Raw genomic sequence first — 20161 nt, 5'->3', positions numbered from 1 at the left:
CGGGGGCGGTGGGAGAGGGGAATTACTGGGTTGCTGCTGCTGGGGAGAGGGGGGAGCTGGTATGGGAGGGGATGGGCGGGGGGGCACCGCCTGGGGGAGATACAGCTGCGTGGGAACCGGGTGAGGAGCTGGAAAAAGGTGATGGCTAATCGACAAGGGGGGGGGGGTAAGGAAGCCCCCCAACTCGGCTGATCACGTGGAACGTGAGAGGGCTGAACGGGCCGATAAAGAGGGCACGGGTACTCGCACACCTTAAGAAACTTAAGGCAGATGTGGTTATGTTACTGGAAACGCACCTGAAACTGATAGACCAGGTTAGGCTACGCAAAGGATGGGTGGGGCAGGTGTTCCATTCGGGGCTAGATGCGAAAAACAGGGGGGTGGCTATATTAGTGGGGAAGCGGGCAATGTTCGAGGCAAAGACTATAGTGGCGGATAACGGGGGCAGATACGTGATGGTGAGTGGCAAACTACAGGGGGAGACGGTGGTTTTGGTAAACGTATATGCCCCGAACTGGGATGATGCCAATTTTATGAGGCGGATGCTAGGACGCATTCCGGACCTAGAGATGGGAAAGCTGATAATGGGGGGAGATTTTAATACGGTGTTGGAACCAGGGCTGGATAGGTCGAAGTCCTGGACTGGAAGGAGGCCGGCAGCAGCCAAGGTACTTAAAGATTTTATGGAGCAGATGGGAGGTGTAGACCCGTGGAGATTTAGCAGACCTAGGAGTAAGGAGTTCTCGTTTTTCTCCTATGTCCATAAAGTCTACTCGCGAATAGACTTTTTTGTGCTGGGAAGGGCGTTGATCCCGAAGGTGAGGGGAACGGAGTATACGGCTATAGCCATTTCGGATCACGCTCCACACTGGGTAGACTTGGAGATAGGGGAGGAAACAGGAGGGCGCCCACCCTGGAGAATGGACATGGGACTAATGGCAGATGAGGGGGTGTGTCTAAGGGTGAGGGGGTGCATTGAAAAGTACTTGGAACTCAATGATAATGGGGAGGTCCAGGTGGGAGTGGTCTGGGAGGCGTTGAAGGCGGTGGTTAGAGGGGAGCTGATATCAATAAGGGCACATAAAGAGAAGCAGGAGAGTAAGGAACGGGAGCGGTTGCTGCAAGAACTTTTGAGGGTGGACAGAAAATATGCGGAAGCACCGGAGGAGGAACTGTACAGGGAAAGGCAAAGGCTACATGTAGAATTTGACTTGCTGACTACGGGCACTGCAGAGGCACAATGGAGGAAGGCACAGGGTGTACAGTACGAATATGGGGCGAAGGCGAGCAGGTTGCTGGCACACCAATTGAGGAAAAGGGGAGCAGCGAGGGAAATAGGGGGAGTGAGGGATGAGGAAGGAGAGATGGAGCGGGGAGCGGAGAGAGTGAATGGAGTCTTCAAGACATTTTATAAAAAATTATATGAAGCTCAACCCCCGGATGGGAGGGAGAGAATGATGGGCTTCTTGGATCGGCTGGAATTTCCCAAGGTGGAAGAGCAGGAAAGGGTGGGACTGGGAGCACAGATCGAGGTAGAAGAAGTGGTGAAAGGAATTAGGAGCATGCAGGCGGGAAAGGCCCCGGGACCGGATGGATTCCCAGTCGAATTCTATAGAAAATATGTGGACTTGCTCGCCCCGGTATTGACGAGGACCTTTAATGAGGCAAAGGAAAGGGGACAACTGCCCCCGACTATGTCTGAAGCAACGATATCGCTTCTCTTAAAGAAGGAAAAGGACCCGCTACAATGCGGGTCCTATAGACCTATTTCCCTCCTAAATGTAGATGGCAAGATCCTGGCCAAGGTAATGGCAATGAGAATAGAGGAATGTGTCCCGGGGGTGGTCCACGAGGACCAAACTGGGTTTGTGAAGGGGAGACAGCTGAACACGAATATACGGAGGCTGTTAGGGGTAATGATGATGGCCCCACCAGAGGGGGAAACGGAGATAGTAGTGGCGATGGATGCCGAGAAAGCATTTGATAGAGTGGAGTGGGATTATTTGTGGGAGGTGTTGAGGAGATTTGGTTTTGGAGAGGGGTATGTTAGATGGGTGCAGCTGTTGTATAGGGCCCGATGGCGAGCGTGGTCACGAATGGACGGGGATCTGCATATTTTCGGCTCCATAGAGGGACAAGGCAGGGATGCCCTCTGTCCCCATTATTGTTTGCACTGGCGATTGAGCCCCTGGCGATAGCGTTGAGGGGTTCCAAGAAGTGGAGGGGAGTACTTAGAGGAGGAGAAGAACACCGGGTATCTTTGTATGCGGACGATTTGCTACTATACGTGGCAGACCCGGCGGAGGGGATGCCAGAAATAATGCGGATACTTGGGGAGTTTGGGGATTTTTCAGGGTATAAATTGAACATGGGGAAAAGTGAGTTGTTTGTGGTGCATCCAGGGGAGCAGAGTAGAGAAATAGAGGACCTACCGTTGAGGAAGGTAACAAGTGACTTTCGTTACCTGGGGATCCAGATAGCCAAGAATTGGGGCACATTGCATAGGTTAAATTTAACGCGGTTGGTGGAACAAATGGAGGAGGATTTCAAGAGATCGGATATGGTATCCCTGTCACTGGCAGGGAGGGTGCAGGCGGTTAAGATGGTGGTCCTCCCGAGATTCCTCTTTGTGTTTCAGTGCCTCCCGGTGGTGATCACGAAGGCTTTTTTTAAAAGGATTGAAAAGAGCATCAAGGGTTTTGTGTGGGCTGGGAAGACTCCGAGAGTGAGGAAGGGATTCTTACAGCGTAGCAGGGATAGGGGGGGGGCTGGCACTACCGAGCCTAAGTGAGTATTATTGGGCCGCTAATATTTCAATGGTGAGTAAGTGGATGGGAGAGGAGGAGGGAGCGGCGTGGAAGAGATTAGAGAGGGCGTCCTGTAGGGGGACTAGCCTACAGGCTATGGTGACAGCCCCATTGCCGTTCTCACCGAGGAACTACACCACAAGCCCGGTGGTGGTGGCTACACTGAAGATTTGGGGACAGTGGAGACGGCATAGGGGAAAGACTGGAGCCTTGGGGGGGGTCCCCGATAAGAAACAACCATAGGTTTGCCCCGGGGGGAATGGATGGGGGATATGGAATGTGGCAAAGAGCAGGAATAACGCAACTGAAAGATCTGTTTGTGGATGGGAAGTTCGCGAGTCTGGGAGCGCTGACCGAGAAATATGGGTTGCCCCAAGGGAATGCATTCAGGTATATGCAACTGAGGGCTTTTGCGAGGCAACAGGTGTGGGAATTCCCGCAGCTCCCGACACAAGAGGTGCAGGACAGAGTAAAGACATGGGTGGGGGATGGTAAGGTGTCAGATATATATAGGGAAATGAGGGACGAAGGGGAGACTATGGTAGATGAACTAAAAGGGAAATGGGAAGAAGAGCTGGGGGAGGAGATCGAGGAGGGGCTGTGGGCAGATGCCCTGAGCAGGGTAAACTCGTCGTCCTCGTGTGCCAGGCTAAGCCTGATTCAGTTTAAGGTATTACACAGGGCGCATATGACTGGAGCACGGCTCAGTAAATTTTTTGGGGTGGAGGATAGGTGTGCGAGGTGCTCGAGAAGCCCAGCGAATCATACCCATATGTTTTGGTCATGCCCGACACTACAGGGGTTTTGGATGGGGGTGACAAAGGTGCTTTCAAAAGTAGTAGGGGTCCGGGTCGAACCAAGCTGGGGGTTGGCTATATTTGGGGTTGCACAAGAGCTGGGAGTGCAGGAGGCGAGAGAGGCCGATGTTTTGGCCTTTGCGTCCCTAGTAGCCCGGCGCAGGATATTGCTAATGTGGAAAGAAGCCAAGCCCCCGGGGGTGGAGACCTGGATAAATGACATGGCGGGGTTTATAAAGCTAGAGCGGATTAAGTTCGTCCTAAGGGGGTCGGCTCAAGGATTCACCAGGTGGTGGCAACCGTTCGTCGAATACCTCGCAGAAAGATAGATGGAATGGAAAAAAGAAGGCAGCAGCAGCAGCCCAGGATCGGGGGGGGGGGGGGGGGGCGGTGGGAGGAGGAGGAACCAGAAGGACTCTCAGGGTTGTTAATATATACTGTATAATATGTATAGGTCGTTGCTACAGATAATTATATATTGGACTGTTAAATTATATTTTTGGAGAGTGTTACTTGTGATAAGGCAGTTGCCAATTAGGGTTAGTTTTCATTTTTGTTATTTATTATTGATTCATTCATTTTTTGTTTATAAAATAGGTCATTGTTATTTGTGTTGTTATAATATTGTGTAAAGGATGCACAATGTACTGTGTTGGTTGACCAAAAATTTTCAATAAAATATTTACACAAAAAAAAAAATTAATTTACTGAATGTGGGTGTCGCTGGCTGGGTCAGCACGCATTGCCCATCCCTTGATGCCCCCGAGAAGGTGCTTGGGGAGCTACCTTCTTGAACCACCTCATTCCATGAGGTAGGCCACAGTGTTGTTAGAGAGGGCACTCCCAAATTTTGAGTGACTTGGAACCTCCAGGTGGTGGAGTTCCCGGGTAAATGCTGCTATTAGATGGTAGTGGCCTCGGGTTTGGAAGGAGCTGTCTAAGGAACCTTGGTGTTCTGCAGTGTATCTTGTAGATGGTACACACAGCTGCTACTGTTCATCGATGGTGGATGGGGTGAATGTTTGTGGAAGAGAAAGCAATCAAGTGGACTGCTTTGTCCTGGATGGTGTCGAGCTTCTTTCTTGTTGGAGCTGCACTCATCCAGGCAAGTGAGGGGTATTCCATCACACTCCTGACTTGTGCCTTTTAGAAGGTGGACAGACTTTGAGTTACAGCCACAGTATTTATCTGGCGACTCCAGTTCAATTTTCGGTCAATGGTCATCCCCCTGGATGCTGATAGTGGGAGATTCAGCGATGGTAATGCCATTGAATATCTAGGGGCAATGGTTAGATCCACTTTTGTTGCAGATGATAACCTGGCACTTGCATGGTGCGAATGTTACTTGCCACTTGTCTGTCCAAGCCTAGATATTGTCAAGGTGTTGCTGCATTTGGAGATGGACAATTTCTATATGTGAGGAGTTGTGAATGGTGCTGAACATTATGCACTCATCAGCAACTTCTGACCTTGGGTTGGAAGGTAGGTCATTGATGAAGCAGCTGAAGATGCTTGGCCCTAGAAATCTATCCTGAGGAACTTCTGCCATGATGTCCTGGAGCTGAGATGATTGACGTCCAACCACCACAGACATTTTCCTTTGTACCAAGTATGACACCAATCAGTGGAGGGTTTTCCTCCTGATTCCCTTTGGCTCCAGTTTTTCTCGGGGTCTTTGATGCCATGTTTGTTCAAATGATGCCTTGATGTCAAGGGCAGTCAATCTCACATCACCTCTGGATTTTCTAGTGGTGCATCCGAAGTCTGCCTCTTTTCCTCCCCCACAGCTGGTACGTCCAGCCTGTTGCAAAACTGCCTCACCCTTGAGTTCCCCTCTGGGGGCTCGGAGGTGTACAGCTCCCGGTAAAGGGTCGCAACGGCGTCATTGATTTTATCTGGCACTGTGACTAGCTTACCGTTCCTGTCCTTCACCTGTGTTATCTCCCTCGTGGCTGCCTGCTTTCTCAGCTGGTGAGCCAGCTGGTGGCTGTCCTTGACTCCGTGTTCATAAAAGGTCTCCCGTGACCTGCTTTCCCGGCGGAGAGCAGGTCAAATTCCAACTGTAGCTTTTTCCTCTCCGCCCGTAGTTCCACGTTCAGGTCTGTGGAGTATCTCCGATCCACATCCAATATGGAGTCGATCAGCCATAGCCTAGCTGCCCTCTCCTTCCGGTTCTGAGTGCCCTGTATGCTATTGTTTCCCCCCCCCCCCCCCCCCCCCCCATCACCGCTTTCAGTGACTCCCAAAATGTGGAGGGTGAGACCTCCCCTCGTTCTGTTTGCAGGATACATACCTGTCGATGGCTTGTGACATTCTTTCACAGAACGTCTTGGCGGCAAGGAGGGCTGTGTCCAGCCTGACATACCTCATTGAGGGCATAATCACTGTGGAAATTATTTTCTGTACTAATGGTAAGGAAAAAATAGAATTATACAGATTCACATGGTTATATTACTTTCTTTAAAGGTTAAATAACTAAGATTAATAATTATTGAGTTGAATGGATTTCTGCCCAGATGACAAAGCATAACTGGTGTTAAATTCCTCCTGCCAATTGAAAGTTAACAAAATAGACAGCTTAAGTACAAAGAGGAGATTTATTCAACAACTGTCTCTTTCAGTTTTGATGAAAAGTTATTGAAGTGAAATGTTAACTCTGTGGCCACAAAATTATAGTCTTGTTGCTATGGGGCCATTTTCATACCCATGTAGCATTTGCACCAACTCTGGTGCATCCTGCGCTTGCGGGTGTCTTGCCGAGGGTGTAAGGGAGGGCATGAGGAGCTTGTGCCAGTAAGGTGCAGTGCGGCCAGGCTGTCAGTCAGCATGTAACACCTGTTTTAATGCCAGTGCTTCCACTTCCAACCCCGCCATTCCAGCCAACACCCTCCTTAAACACACACAGCTGAATATGTGGGCAACAGGGAGGACCAGCCACAATCGCTTGCATGTTAGTTACTGATTAATTTCTACTAGCTTTGTTTGAGTTTGTCAAAGCACTCGCGGTTTCCATCATTGCGTAAAGTTAACGTGTTGACAGGGAGCGGTGCTGAACTCGGAGAAAGCCCAGTTTCTGACTTTAAAGGCACTAGACAAACCACTTGTTCCCAGTCATGGGTGCTATAGTTGTCCATACCTCTTGGGTTGCAGCAAAAGAGGAATATTGAGCAGAGACAGCCCAGATGAGGGCCAACTTCTCACTGAGGGGAAAGAAAAAAGGGGAGAAGTGCGCTTAGCAGGACACCTTGAACACCTAGGGTCTTCCAGATGCATTTCTCTTGCCTCAACCAAAATTGGAAATGTACGTGCGGTATGTGTGGTGATCTTTGACCTGGAATCAGTACCGGAAGGAAAATTGGTAAATTTGTTAAAATATCCACAGAATCTGTAACTCGTTTTAAGAATGTTTGAAAAGGATCTTTAGGGTTTGTTTCAGTTGTAAAATGATCAGTTGTAATTTTCTTGAATAATAAGAAATGCTAGTCCATGTGACCCCGCGATCCTTGATCTGGAAACAGTACCAACAAAAAGGTAGCAAGCCTACAAAAGCTGTGTGGCCAAATAGCTGCAGACAAAGGAAAGCTACAGCAGTGGGGAGGACAGAGAAAGCACATAAGCAAGGTGCTGCGTGTGTGGGTAATACAGTTAAGTAGGGGAGACGGTGGCATAATGGTATTGTCACTGGACTAGTAGACCAAGACCCAGAGTAATGCAACTGGTAAACCCAGGTTCAAATACAGTCATTGCAGATGGCGAAATTTGAATTAAATAAAAACAAATCTGGAACTAAAAGTCTAATGATGAACATTAAACCATTGTCGATTGTCCATTTGGTTCATTAATGTTATTTAGGGAAGGAAATCTGCTGTCCTTACCTGGTCTGGCCTACACGTGACTCCCGATCCACAGCAACGTGATTGGCTCTTAACTGTCCCTTCGAGTGCAATTAGAGATGGGCAATAAATGCTGGCCCAGCTTACGACGCCCACATCCCGTGAACAAAAGGCAGGAGTTATTGCAGGAGTTGTGAATTGGATAATTTTACTGCTGCTGTTTCAGTTTTGCCAGAGTCAACCAGACCGTTTAACAGGGTACATTAAAGGATTTGGATAAAGGGGAATCCATGCCATCTGGACTGTCATGAGTTTCTCCAGGAATGCCGTTCAGATGAAGGCTGTTCCTGGGGACCTCAGATGCATGACGGCTGGCGTTGAACGTAACTCGAGGGTTGAATCAATTTAATGGGGAAAATAAGAGATCCTACCAGAGGCTGAGATGGAGAACTTTGGAACCGCACATGGTGCCACATGTCTATGGGGAGTGATGTGGATGCTTGTGAATGTGTTTCTTTGTTGTATTGATTATTTAAAGTGAAACTTGCTTTTTAACTGAAGGATCATTTGCTTGTGAATTCATGTTTAATTTTTGTTAGTTCTGATTCATGTTAAAGTATAAGTTACATAAAGTGTCATCTTGTTGTGTACTCTCTTCATTCTGGGGTCAACTGGTAAATTTAGATATTTTGGTTTGCTGTTCCCCCACTGAGATCGTAACAGCATCAGCTGTGCTTTGTGAAGGAGATACTCACCAGAATTATGCAACTCTTGCAGCCTCAGGGTCAGGTGAGAATTTGAAGTAAGCTGTGGCTATGAGTTTCTTCCTGTCGAAGCAGGCAGCATCTGTAACATCTCTCTTTTGCTGTCAACTGGTGACTTGCACTTTTGCCAAAAGTGGAGAATTCATTGGGTGCTCTTTGGACAGAGAGAAGCAGACAATGTGCTTAGATAACAGGCTTCCCTCTGGTGAAAGGTGCCATCAATTACACACACTTATGGCTTTGTGAGAGCAACATCCATACCTGAGATGTATCCCATCTGCAAGAAGTTCCACATGCTGAATGTCCAGCTGATGCCCAACCACGCTCAGCACATCGCCTGAGAAACGCCTGCTAACCTGGCAGCAGTCACAATGCCTTTATTCTGTGTCATTTTGCTATTCCCTCAGTATTTGAGCCACCACATCAAATCAGAGGGTGGCTGCTGGGCAACAATACTATCTACTTCTCACCTGACTCATGACTGTGCAAACCAATGACCCATGGCTACACTGAGGTCGATGGGCCTAGACTGCTCTGGAGGAACCCTCTCCTGCTTATTGGAGCGTACGTCCTGATACTTGATGGTTTGCTATATCCTGCATAACCTAATCATAGTGAGGGGCATCACTCTTATCACCATGGACATGACAAACGGCTCAGGAAGAGGAGGAAGGGTGGAGACAACCAATACAATCCCTTTAGAGCTAGACTATTCATAATTGCTTCATCCAACAACAACCCTACTATAAACAATCTCACACATTATCATTTCTCTGTTACGAATGATCACAATGTTCTCTTTGTCAAAATACTGATATAAAACTCACATCAAAACAAGTATTCCAAACCAACTTTATTTAACAAACCAATCCAGTATTCCATAGAAAATGCAAATAATCGCCCTTGTTCATTCCCGTAGCATTTTTCAAGTACCTTTGCCTGGTCTAATGCTCCTATATAATGCCACTTAGTGGTTGCAGCATGACTGGTGGAAGGCTGCTGACTCTTCTGGGGGAGCCTTGCAAGGTGACCTGGAGCAGCTCTGAGCTTTGAAGATCTGGTTTTGGACTGCATCACCTTGGAATGGGTGGCAGCAGTCTGGGTTGACTGCCTGAGGGGCAAGGGCATGCGTGGAGTGGTGGTGAAGGGAGGACAGATGCTGTCCTCTTGAGAAAGTGCAGCAGGTCTGTGCTTCATAGAGTCTGCCAACTGGGGCGGAGTAATCTGTTGGAGGAAAGATTGCTCTCCACTTGTGATGACCTGAAAGTCTCTTTGAGCATTGATTTCCACAGCCAGGATTGACTGCAGTCTGAGCCTATATGCCAGTAAGCTGGGGTTGTATGGCCTTGGTCTGGACTTCCACTTTAACAGTGAAATTTTGGGAGATTATTGCTCAGCTGTAATGGAAACTGAGACACAGCCATCTGATACTGCATCATGGTGGGGGTCCACAAATACCCGAGCGCATCTTTGGGGTACCTGCAGGGTAGAATGTCCCGGAGGTCAGAGTTTATGGGTCATGATCTTGTTTCAGTGCAGTCACTGGCCATGGTCCCAGTGATGGTGAGCATGTATAAGCGCTGGGCTACACACCACAATCATTTAAATTAGCAGGCAGTGCAAAGTTTGCATACTTTCTACATCACAGCCAACAGGTACACATTAATCAGCATTACGATGAGGCTGGGTCGTTAAGTATGTTCAAGGTTGAGAAAGACAGATTTTCAATCAGTAAGGGAATCAAGGGTTCTGGGAATAAGGCAGGAAAGTGGCGTTGAGGATTATCACATCAGATCAGTCACGATCTCATTGAATGGCAGAACAGACTCAGTGGACCAAATGGCCTATTCTGCTCCTATCTCTCAGGGTGTCCCTTCCCTATTTTCTTGCCTTATCCAAGTTTTCCCTACTTCCCTACTTCTCTAATAGGTCCTGCCTGCCTCTTGAGTATTCCCAGCATTTTATTGTTTTTATTTCAGATGTTTAGCACCTGCAGTATTCTGCTTTCTTTTCCTAACCTGCTCACTCTGTGGTTCATATGTAGATGGGGGCTGGAATCATTTGGAGCTATTGGAACAGTTTGTGAATGTGTTCATCATTTTAATAACAGCCAGAATTCAGTTTGGTTTTCTGTTTCCAGGAGAAACCATCACTACTTCAGTGATTGAGAATGAAATGAAAAGAGATGGTGAGGAATTAATCATTCAAATGTTACCTGTAGCAAAATTTTGTTTTCAAATTTGTATCCAAACATTGACCAAATTAGGAACCCTGCATGATTCCTCAATCCAGAGGCGGATTTACAGAAAGTGGGGCCTCGTGCTCATTTCTTGCCCCCCCTGCCCAACCTCACTCCCTTCCCCACCCACCTTCGCCCCACAGAATGCAAAGGTGGAAGCCGCAAAAATCCACAAATTGATCATTGCTTTTTCACTTGTAAAAACACACCTGTATGAGTAATTGCTGAAATCCACGCTTGACTCTTTGTCAGAATGATGGTAAACATGGTCAATACTGTGATGTGTGTCTTGAGGCGAGAAAACATAGAACTTGCTGATGAGTAACGAGATGGAAAAAACAGCCGATAACATCACTGCAGCACAGGCCAGTGCAGGACAGGATGAGCCAGTCCGGTGTAGGAGCAAATACTCCAATCAGCAAGATGCGTACGCTGCCATTCAGTATATTTCACCCACCGAGTCTCATTCAGTTTCAAAAGTTAACTTCCTTATTTCCTCTCACAAAAACAAATACTTTATTGCCGTAAATTCACTCAAGTGAAGTGCCCAGTGAGTTCAAGTCCAATATCAGTGGCTCTGTCTGCAGGATTCCATTCTTTGTCCGAGAGACTTTCTGAAGACCAGTCTTGAGAGCGATGGTGGTTAGAACTATCAGCATGTGACCAGCTGCAGGCATTATACCAGACCATCAATGGTCCATTTTGAAAAACAGAATTTAAACAAGAGAATATAGAAGACGGACAGATTTTTAAGATTTTCTTGCTTCATCCCTTGTTGCAATGGAAATTTAGAGTGTTTTTCTACATACCCTTTACAAAATCATCAACTACATCATCATAGGTAAAATCCTGTAAAGATTCCCTTTCAATTGTCAGTATTGCTGAACTTGGCAAATGTTCCTGACTCATCGTACATCGCAAAATAATTTTTAACTCTTTTCAATACAGAAAAAGAACGCTCACCGAAAGCATTTATGGCATGTATTGTCAAAAATATTTTCAGAATGGTTTCCACATTTTGAAAAATGAATGAAAATCGCTTATTGTCACAAGTAGGCTTCAATTAAGTAACTGTGAAAAGCCCCTAGTCGCCACATTCCGGCGCCTGTTCGGGGAGGCTGTTATGGGAATTTTTTGAAAGGTTGCCTGCAAACTATCATGTACAAGTCTGTACAAATCAGCTGGCAATCTCATCGCATATAATTGAAGAAATGAATGTATTATTTTGTTTCAGTCTGTCCTCCCAGTAGAATTCAATTAACCTGTTACTGCAGCGGCTCTTAGCATTCTCAGCCAAACTTTTGTCGAAAAGCACGCAAAATTAATCAACCATTTTCTTCAGAGATTCACTTCTGCTCTACAACTGCACCATGATTGTTTCACAGTTATCACTGACGGTCTCAATGATGATCTTTTTCCCTTTTAAATTGATTTCTTTGTCTCTAGTTTCATCGAATATAACTTCTTGTGTCTTGTATGCTTCTCATCAGATATATCTGAGGGATATGTCAATGTTAATGCCCGTACTTCCACCAAGCTATCGTCAGTTTGAACTTCCATGACACAACTTTTAGCTGAGGCTAACCATTGTTCGGCATTCAGTTTGTATTGTGTTTCAATATTTTGCAGCAATTTGATGACAGCATTAATTTTTTGAAGTAAATGGTTCCACAAAAGAGTAAAAACAGCAATATCATACTTTTCAAACTTCTCTGCTAAGGATTTTGCTTCAGTTTTCACACGTGGCTTTTCTGAATTTGGTGAGGCTATCCCTAATAAGGTTTCTCTTATATAAACAAAGTTTATTTTCGAAGCCAAAACAGCATCTACACGAAAAGACCACCCGGCCTTTTGACTGTCAAATATTTTTCATTTGCCTACTCCCAGGCGTGATTACGACATATTCCACCGATGTGTGGAAACCAAAAATAAGGCACACACACACGTTTTGAACAAATTCAAAATAAAGGAACAGCTCACTCAGGCGATTCAGATGCAGCATTGCAGAATAAATTCAAGGAATGGCTCGAACGCGGGATGACTAACGCACAGCGGCTTACATTGTTCACTCTTGCTTGTCGACCTAAATATTTTCCTGCAATATTTGCAGTATTGTCAAAACTCTGCCCATGACAAACTTAAATTTGCAAAGATTTTCAAAACAGTTGTCTCCAGAGACGCAGAAGTGTGGGATTATAGCTGGACAAAACCAAGAAATCGCTCTATGACCTCATCATCGTTGGTCAGATATCTTAAAATTAATGTAAATGATTCCATATGACATGCATCTGATGTTGAATCAACTATTATGGAATAGTATTTGGCATCTTCGTTGGTGAATTGGTTTCTGAGCCGATATGCCATTATAGTGATGAAGTCATCATAGGCTTGGTGCGTTTAAAAAATTGGTCTTCACTGAGCCACAATATTGATAACTTTTCAAATGCTCTTTGAGAAGCTCATCAAATTCACTGAGATATTCAAGGCAAGCTATAAAATAATCTCTTCGATTTGACAATGATGATTCACCATGTCCAAAAAAGACAGCAGTTTGACTGTGGGAACAACACGTCTCAGCACTTTCCCCCAAGAAAAACACCCCTTTTCAAACTGAGCCAATAACGCAGAATCAGTACTTCCAGATAATTTACATCTTTGAACGAACTTTATATGAGTTTTGGATGTTTCATGATCAGCAATATCTCTTCCAACATTTCTCCAGTTAGAGAACCCGTCGACGAATGCTTGTTTTCCTTTACTGGCATCAGGGAATAATTTGCAAACATAACAGTAAAATCAACCAATTTCTAATTTCCATCCCATTTCTCTTCACCTTTAGAAAATGGAACTTATGAACCTGCTTTCGCCCACCAACCTCAAACCCTTTTCTCAAATTTTCCATAGTACCGATGTTTTCTGTTTTTTCTGTATGAAATATTCTATCGTACCCATTGGAACATATTTTGGTCATATGACAATGTCTTCAGGGTAGGTTTCTTCCCCCACTTGAACGGAATCAGCAATGTCTTGTAGTTCTATTGTCATTTTGGAGCCCACTTCTTGTTCAACATTTTGAGGTGATGAGATATCTCCGGAAATGGGCAAGTCTAAGTCATCAGATAATTTACCCATACTTTTGGATGAGAACGAATGTGCACTGTGATATACCTTGAACTTTCAAAGTAAAATGAAAAACTGTCCTTATGCCTAGCTTCATTCTCTTGCCTCACCTTCAATTTTCTGTGTTTGTGACTCAGATCCACAGTGTCGTGTATGATCTTGATCTTAAGGCAGCTAAAAGTGTCTGAAAGGGCAGGTGTATACACAGTCAACCCCCATTTTTATCAGCTTCAAGCCCTGCAAAATTTGGATTCATCTTTTGACTATGAAGCTGTGATTCACAGATTTCAAACAACTCTACTCCTGCTCATTTTTCCCCCTCACAAACTCCCTCCACGCAAAACCCCTCCTCCTCCCCCCCCCCCACCGCTGCCGATATCCAACCCCCCCCCCCTATATCCCATTCACTCACCTAAGCAACTTATCACCTCCCTTCATTAATTAGCTCGATGAGATGGTTGCTAATGGGACTTTTATTTTAAGTAAGTGCTAAAACTGTTTTATTTTAGCTGATGGTGCTGTGCTGTGTGTAAAACTACCGAATTCAATAATAGAAGGAAAACATAAAAGAGTAAGAGCTAGGAGGGGGTTGCTGCACCTTCTGAGTAAAGAGACACAATATGGATGGTAACTTTGACACAAGTGGGTACATAGCACAGCACTCCTTTTCTGTTGCTTTTGACCAGGGGTTGGTTTAGCACAGTGGACTAAATAGCTGGCTTGTAAAGCAGACCAAGGCCAGCAGCGCAGGTTCAATTCCCAGCCTCCCTGAACAGGTGCCGGAATGTGGCATCTAGGAGCTTTTCACAGTAACTTCATTTGAAGCCTACTTGTGACACTAAGTGATTTTTCAATTTTTCATTTTCATTTCTACCAATCAGCAAGAGTTTCTCCCATCCGATACCTTTAATTTTGGTTTTGTGTTTTAAATGAAATATTCGTAGGGCTGGGATGAAGACTATGCTAAATCGTGTTTGAATGAATTTCCATCGCACTTATTTTTTAAACTGGTACCTTAATGATTTTGTTAGGGCCATGAGGTTACATTTAAGGATGATTTTGAAATGCTGTAGAAGTTCCCGTGTACAGACCATCACTGCAGCTTGTTTCTTGCATGTCAGAGGTAGTTCCATATTTTAATGCCAAAATCTGCTTTTCCAGCTGATGACAAAGCACCTGCAGCAAACCTTCCAACTCTGGAGCACACAAGAGTGAAGGAGCTGAGCAAGTCTGTTCCATTGCTCATGACTGAGGTAACTGTGAGCAGGAAATGTGCATTGAAAATGAGAGCCGGTTGTACAAATTAGATGAAAGGAATTAATTCAAACCATTCCCCCCCCCCCCCCCAAAAAAGAAATGTTGAGTAGTAATGAGAATACATTGTGGTGATTTAAGAAGACTCTACCAACCCCAACCATTATGTTAAATTGCTAATTGTTTTTATGTGAGTTCACTCAATGATGAGAAGATAATACATTCACAATGTCTAACTTATTTAAAGTTTAATCCTCCAAATCAGATGGAGTACTTGCAAATTAAGTGAAACTGATTCAGGGAGTGGTCTATTGTGTATACAGATCAATTGTCCTGAATTAAAGCCACCACTGAATGAATGGGAAATGTTATGATGTTGATTGGCGTGGGCGAAGATTACTTCAACTTGCAATGTTATTTCCCATAGGGTTCCGTAATTTTAATTCAATCACAGAATACTACAATGCAGAAGAGGCCTTCGGCCCATCGGGCCTGCACCAATGCATGAAAGGCCCTGACCTGCCCACATAATCCCACTTGCCACACTCGGCCCATAGCCTTGAATGTTACGGTGTAGAAAGCCTTGAATGTTATGGCATAGAAATGTCACTGTCACCAGACCAGCTTAGTTTAAGTCTGCACACTATCACATGGTAATATTATGTGGAGTTTTTAAAGCTTGTGGTTGGGTAAGTGTACAGGTGCTTACCTTGTCTTGGGAGGCCAGTGGTAGGATTCCAGTTGAGAAGGCACATGCATGAAATTCTGCAGATTAACCTCTTGTATTCCTTAAAATACATATTACCCCTTTTCATGTCACCTAACACTTGCTCTGACCATAAGACCATAAGATATAGGAGCAAACGTAGACCATTCGGCCCATTTGATCATGGCTGATATGTTCCTCATCCCCATTCTCCTTTCTCCCCATAACTCCTGATCCCCTTTTTAATTAAAAAAATCCCCTTATTAATGCAATGTTGAATGTTAGAATTTACTATATACAACATCCATTGCTGAAGCTACTTCCAAAACCTTCTTCCAAGTCAATTTCTCTCCACAATTGACTTTAAATCCTGTCAGTCCGAGCCTTGATTACTGCTTCCATTGCTGAGGTGGTTCTTCTACTACCTGTCTCTCACTTCCAGATTACATGATTGTTCTATACATGAGACACTAAACTGAGATTTCAATCTGCCTATTCGGCTGGCTGTTAAATATCCCATGGCATTATTTGAGCAACAAGTCTTACTGATGAACTTGGCCAATATTTCACCCTCAACTAAACGATTAAAAAGCAAATCAATGGTCATTCATCCCATGACTAATTGTGGAGTATTGCTGATGTAGAAAGATTGTTGTATTTCCTTACGTAACAGAACAATTGTATTTCCAATACAATTCATGGTGTGATGTATTTTGATCTGTAAACTTTGAGCTGCTTTGATATTATGACATACTAAGCCAGCATGGTAGATTCTTAATGCAAGCCTTGTGCAGGCCACATCTCAGAGGCCTGCATTTCTCTTCCACTGAATCTTCCTACTGGCCAGCCTAAGTGAAGCCATGGTATCTTTAAGCTGACCAAACCACTGTGCTGTGAGTTGGTGATGCCTGTTTCGGCAGTAAAAGACGCAACATGAATTTTAGAAATCTTTTAAATAATTTGCAGTGGAGAAGAAAGGGGAAAACAAAAGTGTTGACCTATTTTGCCTCTGACTTATGGTTAAGGGTCTTGTTCAATTTGTGTGATTTGAAGCTGAAAGACATTACATTACTAGTCTTGTTTTGACAGAGTGAATCGGATTCTGCTTCAGAAGTCAGCTTCAATGTTGGATGGCACAGGAAAAGTCCCAGTGATGCCAGCCACTCCTCAGATATGGCATCTGTGTCTTCGGTATGAATTTATTTGTAAGCACCAAACAAAATCTTGGAATATTTTACGTCTGTGTTTGTTGGGATGCTGCATATAATTACTCTAGTACATGTTTTATGTGCACTGTTACATAAAGATTCAAATCCCTCTGACACCTTGGGTATTCTATCAAGTGTTACTACGAACTGTATTGGCTGTGCTCCCCATGACTTTTGTTTGTCCTGTTGTTTATGACAACTGAGTATGAGTTGACATCTTTGGATGCAGTAGTGGAGCAAGTCAGCAGCCAAGTACTCAGTGACTCAGGAAGGCCTTGGGAGAACATTGATTGCCACTGGCTGAAGAAATAGCTGTTTGAACACAAATGTTTGAGCTGCAGGATTCATATTTGCCCCTGTCCTCTGGGTAGGTTTATTTCTCCCAGGGAGGAACATAAACAAATCCATCCGCGAATTTCAGCCTGTGAGCACAGCTGGAGACCAGAGGAATCATGTGCACATGGAAGGGTGAAGTATTGTTGTTAAGAATTTTGGAATCAGTGCAAAGCAGGTACCAAGAAGCTTCCTCACTTTGTGTAACTGGTGAGAGGTGCTGACTCATGTCTGCCTAGCGCTGGTTGTGAGTGAATTTCAAACCTCGCAAGCAAGAAACTCCCTTGCCTGTCAAAGGTGGAATAACCTGAGTGAAGTGTTTGCTTAAGGTATTAGTTAACATTTAGATACATTTTTATCACCATTCTTCCATTTGTCTCCTCTGTGCTAACATTAAATCCTAGAAGCTTGTAAGAAGTAGTATGCAGTAAGTTGGCCCATATGTTATGCATGCATGACAGACATCAATATCTCACATTGGCAGACAATGTTTTTGGGCCCTGTGAATGACTGCAAATAATCCAAACCCACTTATACCCACCATCTCCCTGTTCCTACCATCCAACCTCTGGTTAATCCACTGTCCACTGGTTAATGCAGCAGACCAATCCTGTTCATTCTCTTCATGTTCATCTAGCATCTAGAGCTAATGACCTCCGTATTTAGAAGTGGAAGGGAGGTATCTTGAATTTCTTGGAAGTTTCTCAATAATATTTTCTTGCAAGAGTTTTGAAATCTTTCTCTGAAGTATGCCCCTTAGATATGCCTCTCTTCCCCAGACAACCCTCTCCCTCTGCCCTCTGAAGGGCAACCAGCATTTTGCAGTGCAAAAACTATTATCCAAAATAATGGGAGGAGAATTGGGTACAGAACGATCATTTATTAGCCAAGGCGTTGGGGGAGCACAGAGAAGGGTCTCTGGAGCTGATTCTCCCCAACTGAGAAATCCTGTGACATTTATACATTGTAGATCACGTAGGCAAGGCATTATTAACATTTGAACATTGTCTGGCCCCGACTTTTACATTAAACAAGTTACAGGTGTTCACCCAAGCAAAGTGAGTATTTTCTACCCTTGCCTCTCTATGGCTTTTCTCCTAATCTCTTCTCTTGTTGTTAGCGCTGTTGTTATGTCCCCATCTTTATGTCCCAGAAAACCATATTAGACTGAAAAATGTTACTGAGGGTCTCACAGGTGTCTTTTACCACTACGTGGGCATTCAGTTAGCATTGTTTGTGTTTTTTTGCCACATCGGCATGTTGCTGGTTGGTGTCTTTACCCTGACTGCGAAATTTTCTTCTACTGTTCTAATACCAGTCTGCTCTGCACTATATAAGTTCAAAAAAAGACCCCCTTAAAAGACTATAATTTTTGGCTGCTCTAATAAATCATTGTAATTAAACCCTATTCATTTGTCTCCTCTTACAGGTGCTAGGATTTCCCCATTTAGGTTGCTGTGTATTTGCTATTTTTCTTGAGGTACCAGCGAAAGAACATTACCTCTTGCTAATGGCACATTTATGTGACTATTTGTTCTTGGGTTCCCACCCCGCTCCTGAATTATCATTCTTTTTTTTGTAGCCTGCCAACATTTGTTTGTTTTCTAGGTTGGCATGTATGGCGACATGAAGAAGCTAGAACATGCATCCCAAGTCTTTTCTTTTTGTTTCCAGTGATCTCAAAACAATAGTGATGTCCGTTCTTTGGTCAAACAAATAATAAGAATTGGCTAAAAATTGTTAGGCACAAAATAATACTCTTGACGTTGCTAGCTAAAGGTTTGCAGAGCACCTAGTTCTTTTTTCCAATTAAGGACAATTTAGTGTGGCCAGTTCACCTACCCTGCACATCTTTTTGGGTTGTGGGTGTGAGACAGGGGCAGTGTGTGCAAACTCCACGCAGACAGTGACCCGGGGTCAGGATCAAACCCGGAACCTCGGCACAGTGAGGCAGCAGTGCTAACCGCTGCGCCACCATGCTGCCCCTTTATTTGAATAATTTTGCTGTTTCATCTAATAACTATACTTCAATACCAAAATTAACAAAGAAGAATATAAGCATTTCTTGCACCCTGTGCAGATGTATTGCTAATCTGTCTGGTGTTATGATGGATTAATTAGAAATAATTGTCTGTTAATATCACCTTCAGGTGAGTGGAAGCATCATGAGTGTCTACAGTGGCGATTTTGGAAGCATTGACGCCCAGGGGTCAGTTCAGTTTGCTTTGGACTACAGTGAGAAGAATAAAGAGTTCCAGATTTATATGAGTCAGTGTAAGGATCTGGCAGTAGTGGATGAGAAGAAAGGTCGAACTGATGCGTAAGTAGATTATAATTTTCTAGCTTTTTTATTTTTGGAAGCTAACACTTACTTTCCTGCTGTCTCGTTTCCTTCTCTCTCACTATTCTTCCCCCCCCCCCTCTTCTTACTCCAAATACATTTTGTACTTTCAAGTCATGGGGCGGGATTCTCCGAGCCCGCGCCAGGTCGGAGAATCGCCGGGGGGGGGGGGGGGGGGGGGGGGGGGGGGGGCGCGAACCGAATCCCGCCATGCTGCTCCGACACCGGGCCGCGGATTCTCCGGTGACTGGTGAATCGGCGGCACTCGCGCCGGCACGGTCGCCATGGCACCAGTCGGGGGCTGTTAAAAGCAGCTCCGCAGCGATTCTCCGCGCTCGATGGGCCGAGTCCCGCCGACTTCGTTCGCATATAGCCCTACCCGGCGGGACCTCGGCGTTCGGGCAGCGGGGGCTGTCCTGGTGGGGGGGCAGGGGGACCCGACTCCGGGGAGGGCCTCCACGTTGGCCAGGCTCGTGATCGGGGGCAACCAATCGGCGGGCGCGCTCATTACAGGAGGGGGCCTATGTTCCTCCACGCCGGGCCCCTGTAGGGCTCCGCCATGTTGCCCGGAGGGGGTGGCGGGAGATGGCCGTGGCGCGCATGCGCGGACCTGCACCGGCCGTGTAGGGCCGGCTTTCGGCGCCAGAGCAGTACACAGCACTCCGCCGCCATGCTAGCCCCCCAGGATGGGGAGAATGACTGGGCCTGGAGGCCCGTTGACTCAGGCGTCGCTCGCGCCGGTTTTGATGCCGGCGTCAA

General features: G+C 45.3%; 1 protein-coding gene across 6 annotated transcripts in view; it reads left to right on the top strand.

Annotated features, from left to right (window-relative positions):
* Positions 1 to 20161, top strand: part of LOC140421129 (synaptotagmin-like protein 2) — a 169658-nt gene that overhangs the window by 127759 nt on the left and 21738 nt on the right. For 5 of the 6 annotated variants that reach the window (XM_072505555.1, XM_072505553.1, XM_072505557.1 and 2 more), the window contains 4 exons: positions 10342 to 10389; positions 14722 to 14813; positions 16610 to 16711; positions 19212 to 19381. In XM_072505555.1, coding sequence (XP_072361656.1) covers positions 10342 to 10389; positions 14722 to 14813; positions 16610 to 16711; positions 19212 to 19381 — 412 coding nt within the window. The remainder of the gene's footprint in view (positions 1 to 10341; positions 10390 to 14721; positions 14814 to 16609; positions 16712 to 19211; positions 19382 to 20161) is intronic. The other variant, XM_072505554.1, reaches the window with a different exon arrangement.

The sequence above is a fragment of the Scyliorhinus torazame genome, chromosome 5 (assembly GCF_047496885.1).
Source record: "Scyliorhinus torazame isolate Kashiwa2021f chromosome 5, sScyTor2.1, whole genome shotgun sequence".
Taxonomy (NCBI): domain Eukaryota; kingdom Metazoa; phylum Chordata; class Chondrichthyes; order Carcharhiniformes; family Scyliorhinidae; genus Scyliorhinus; species Scyliorhinus torazame.
The sequence above is the reverse complement of the archived record's forward strand: the minus strand, read 5'-3'. Positions and strand labels throughout refer to the sequence as shown.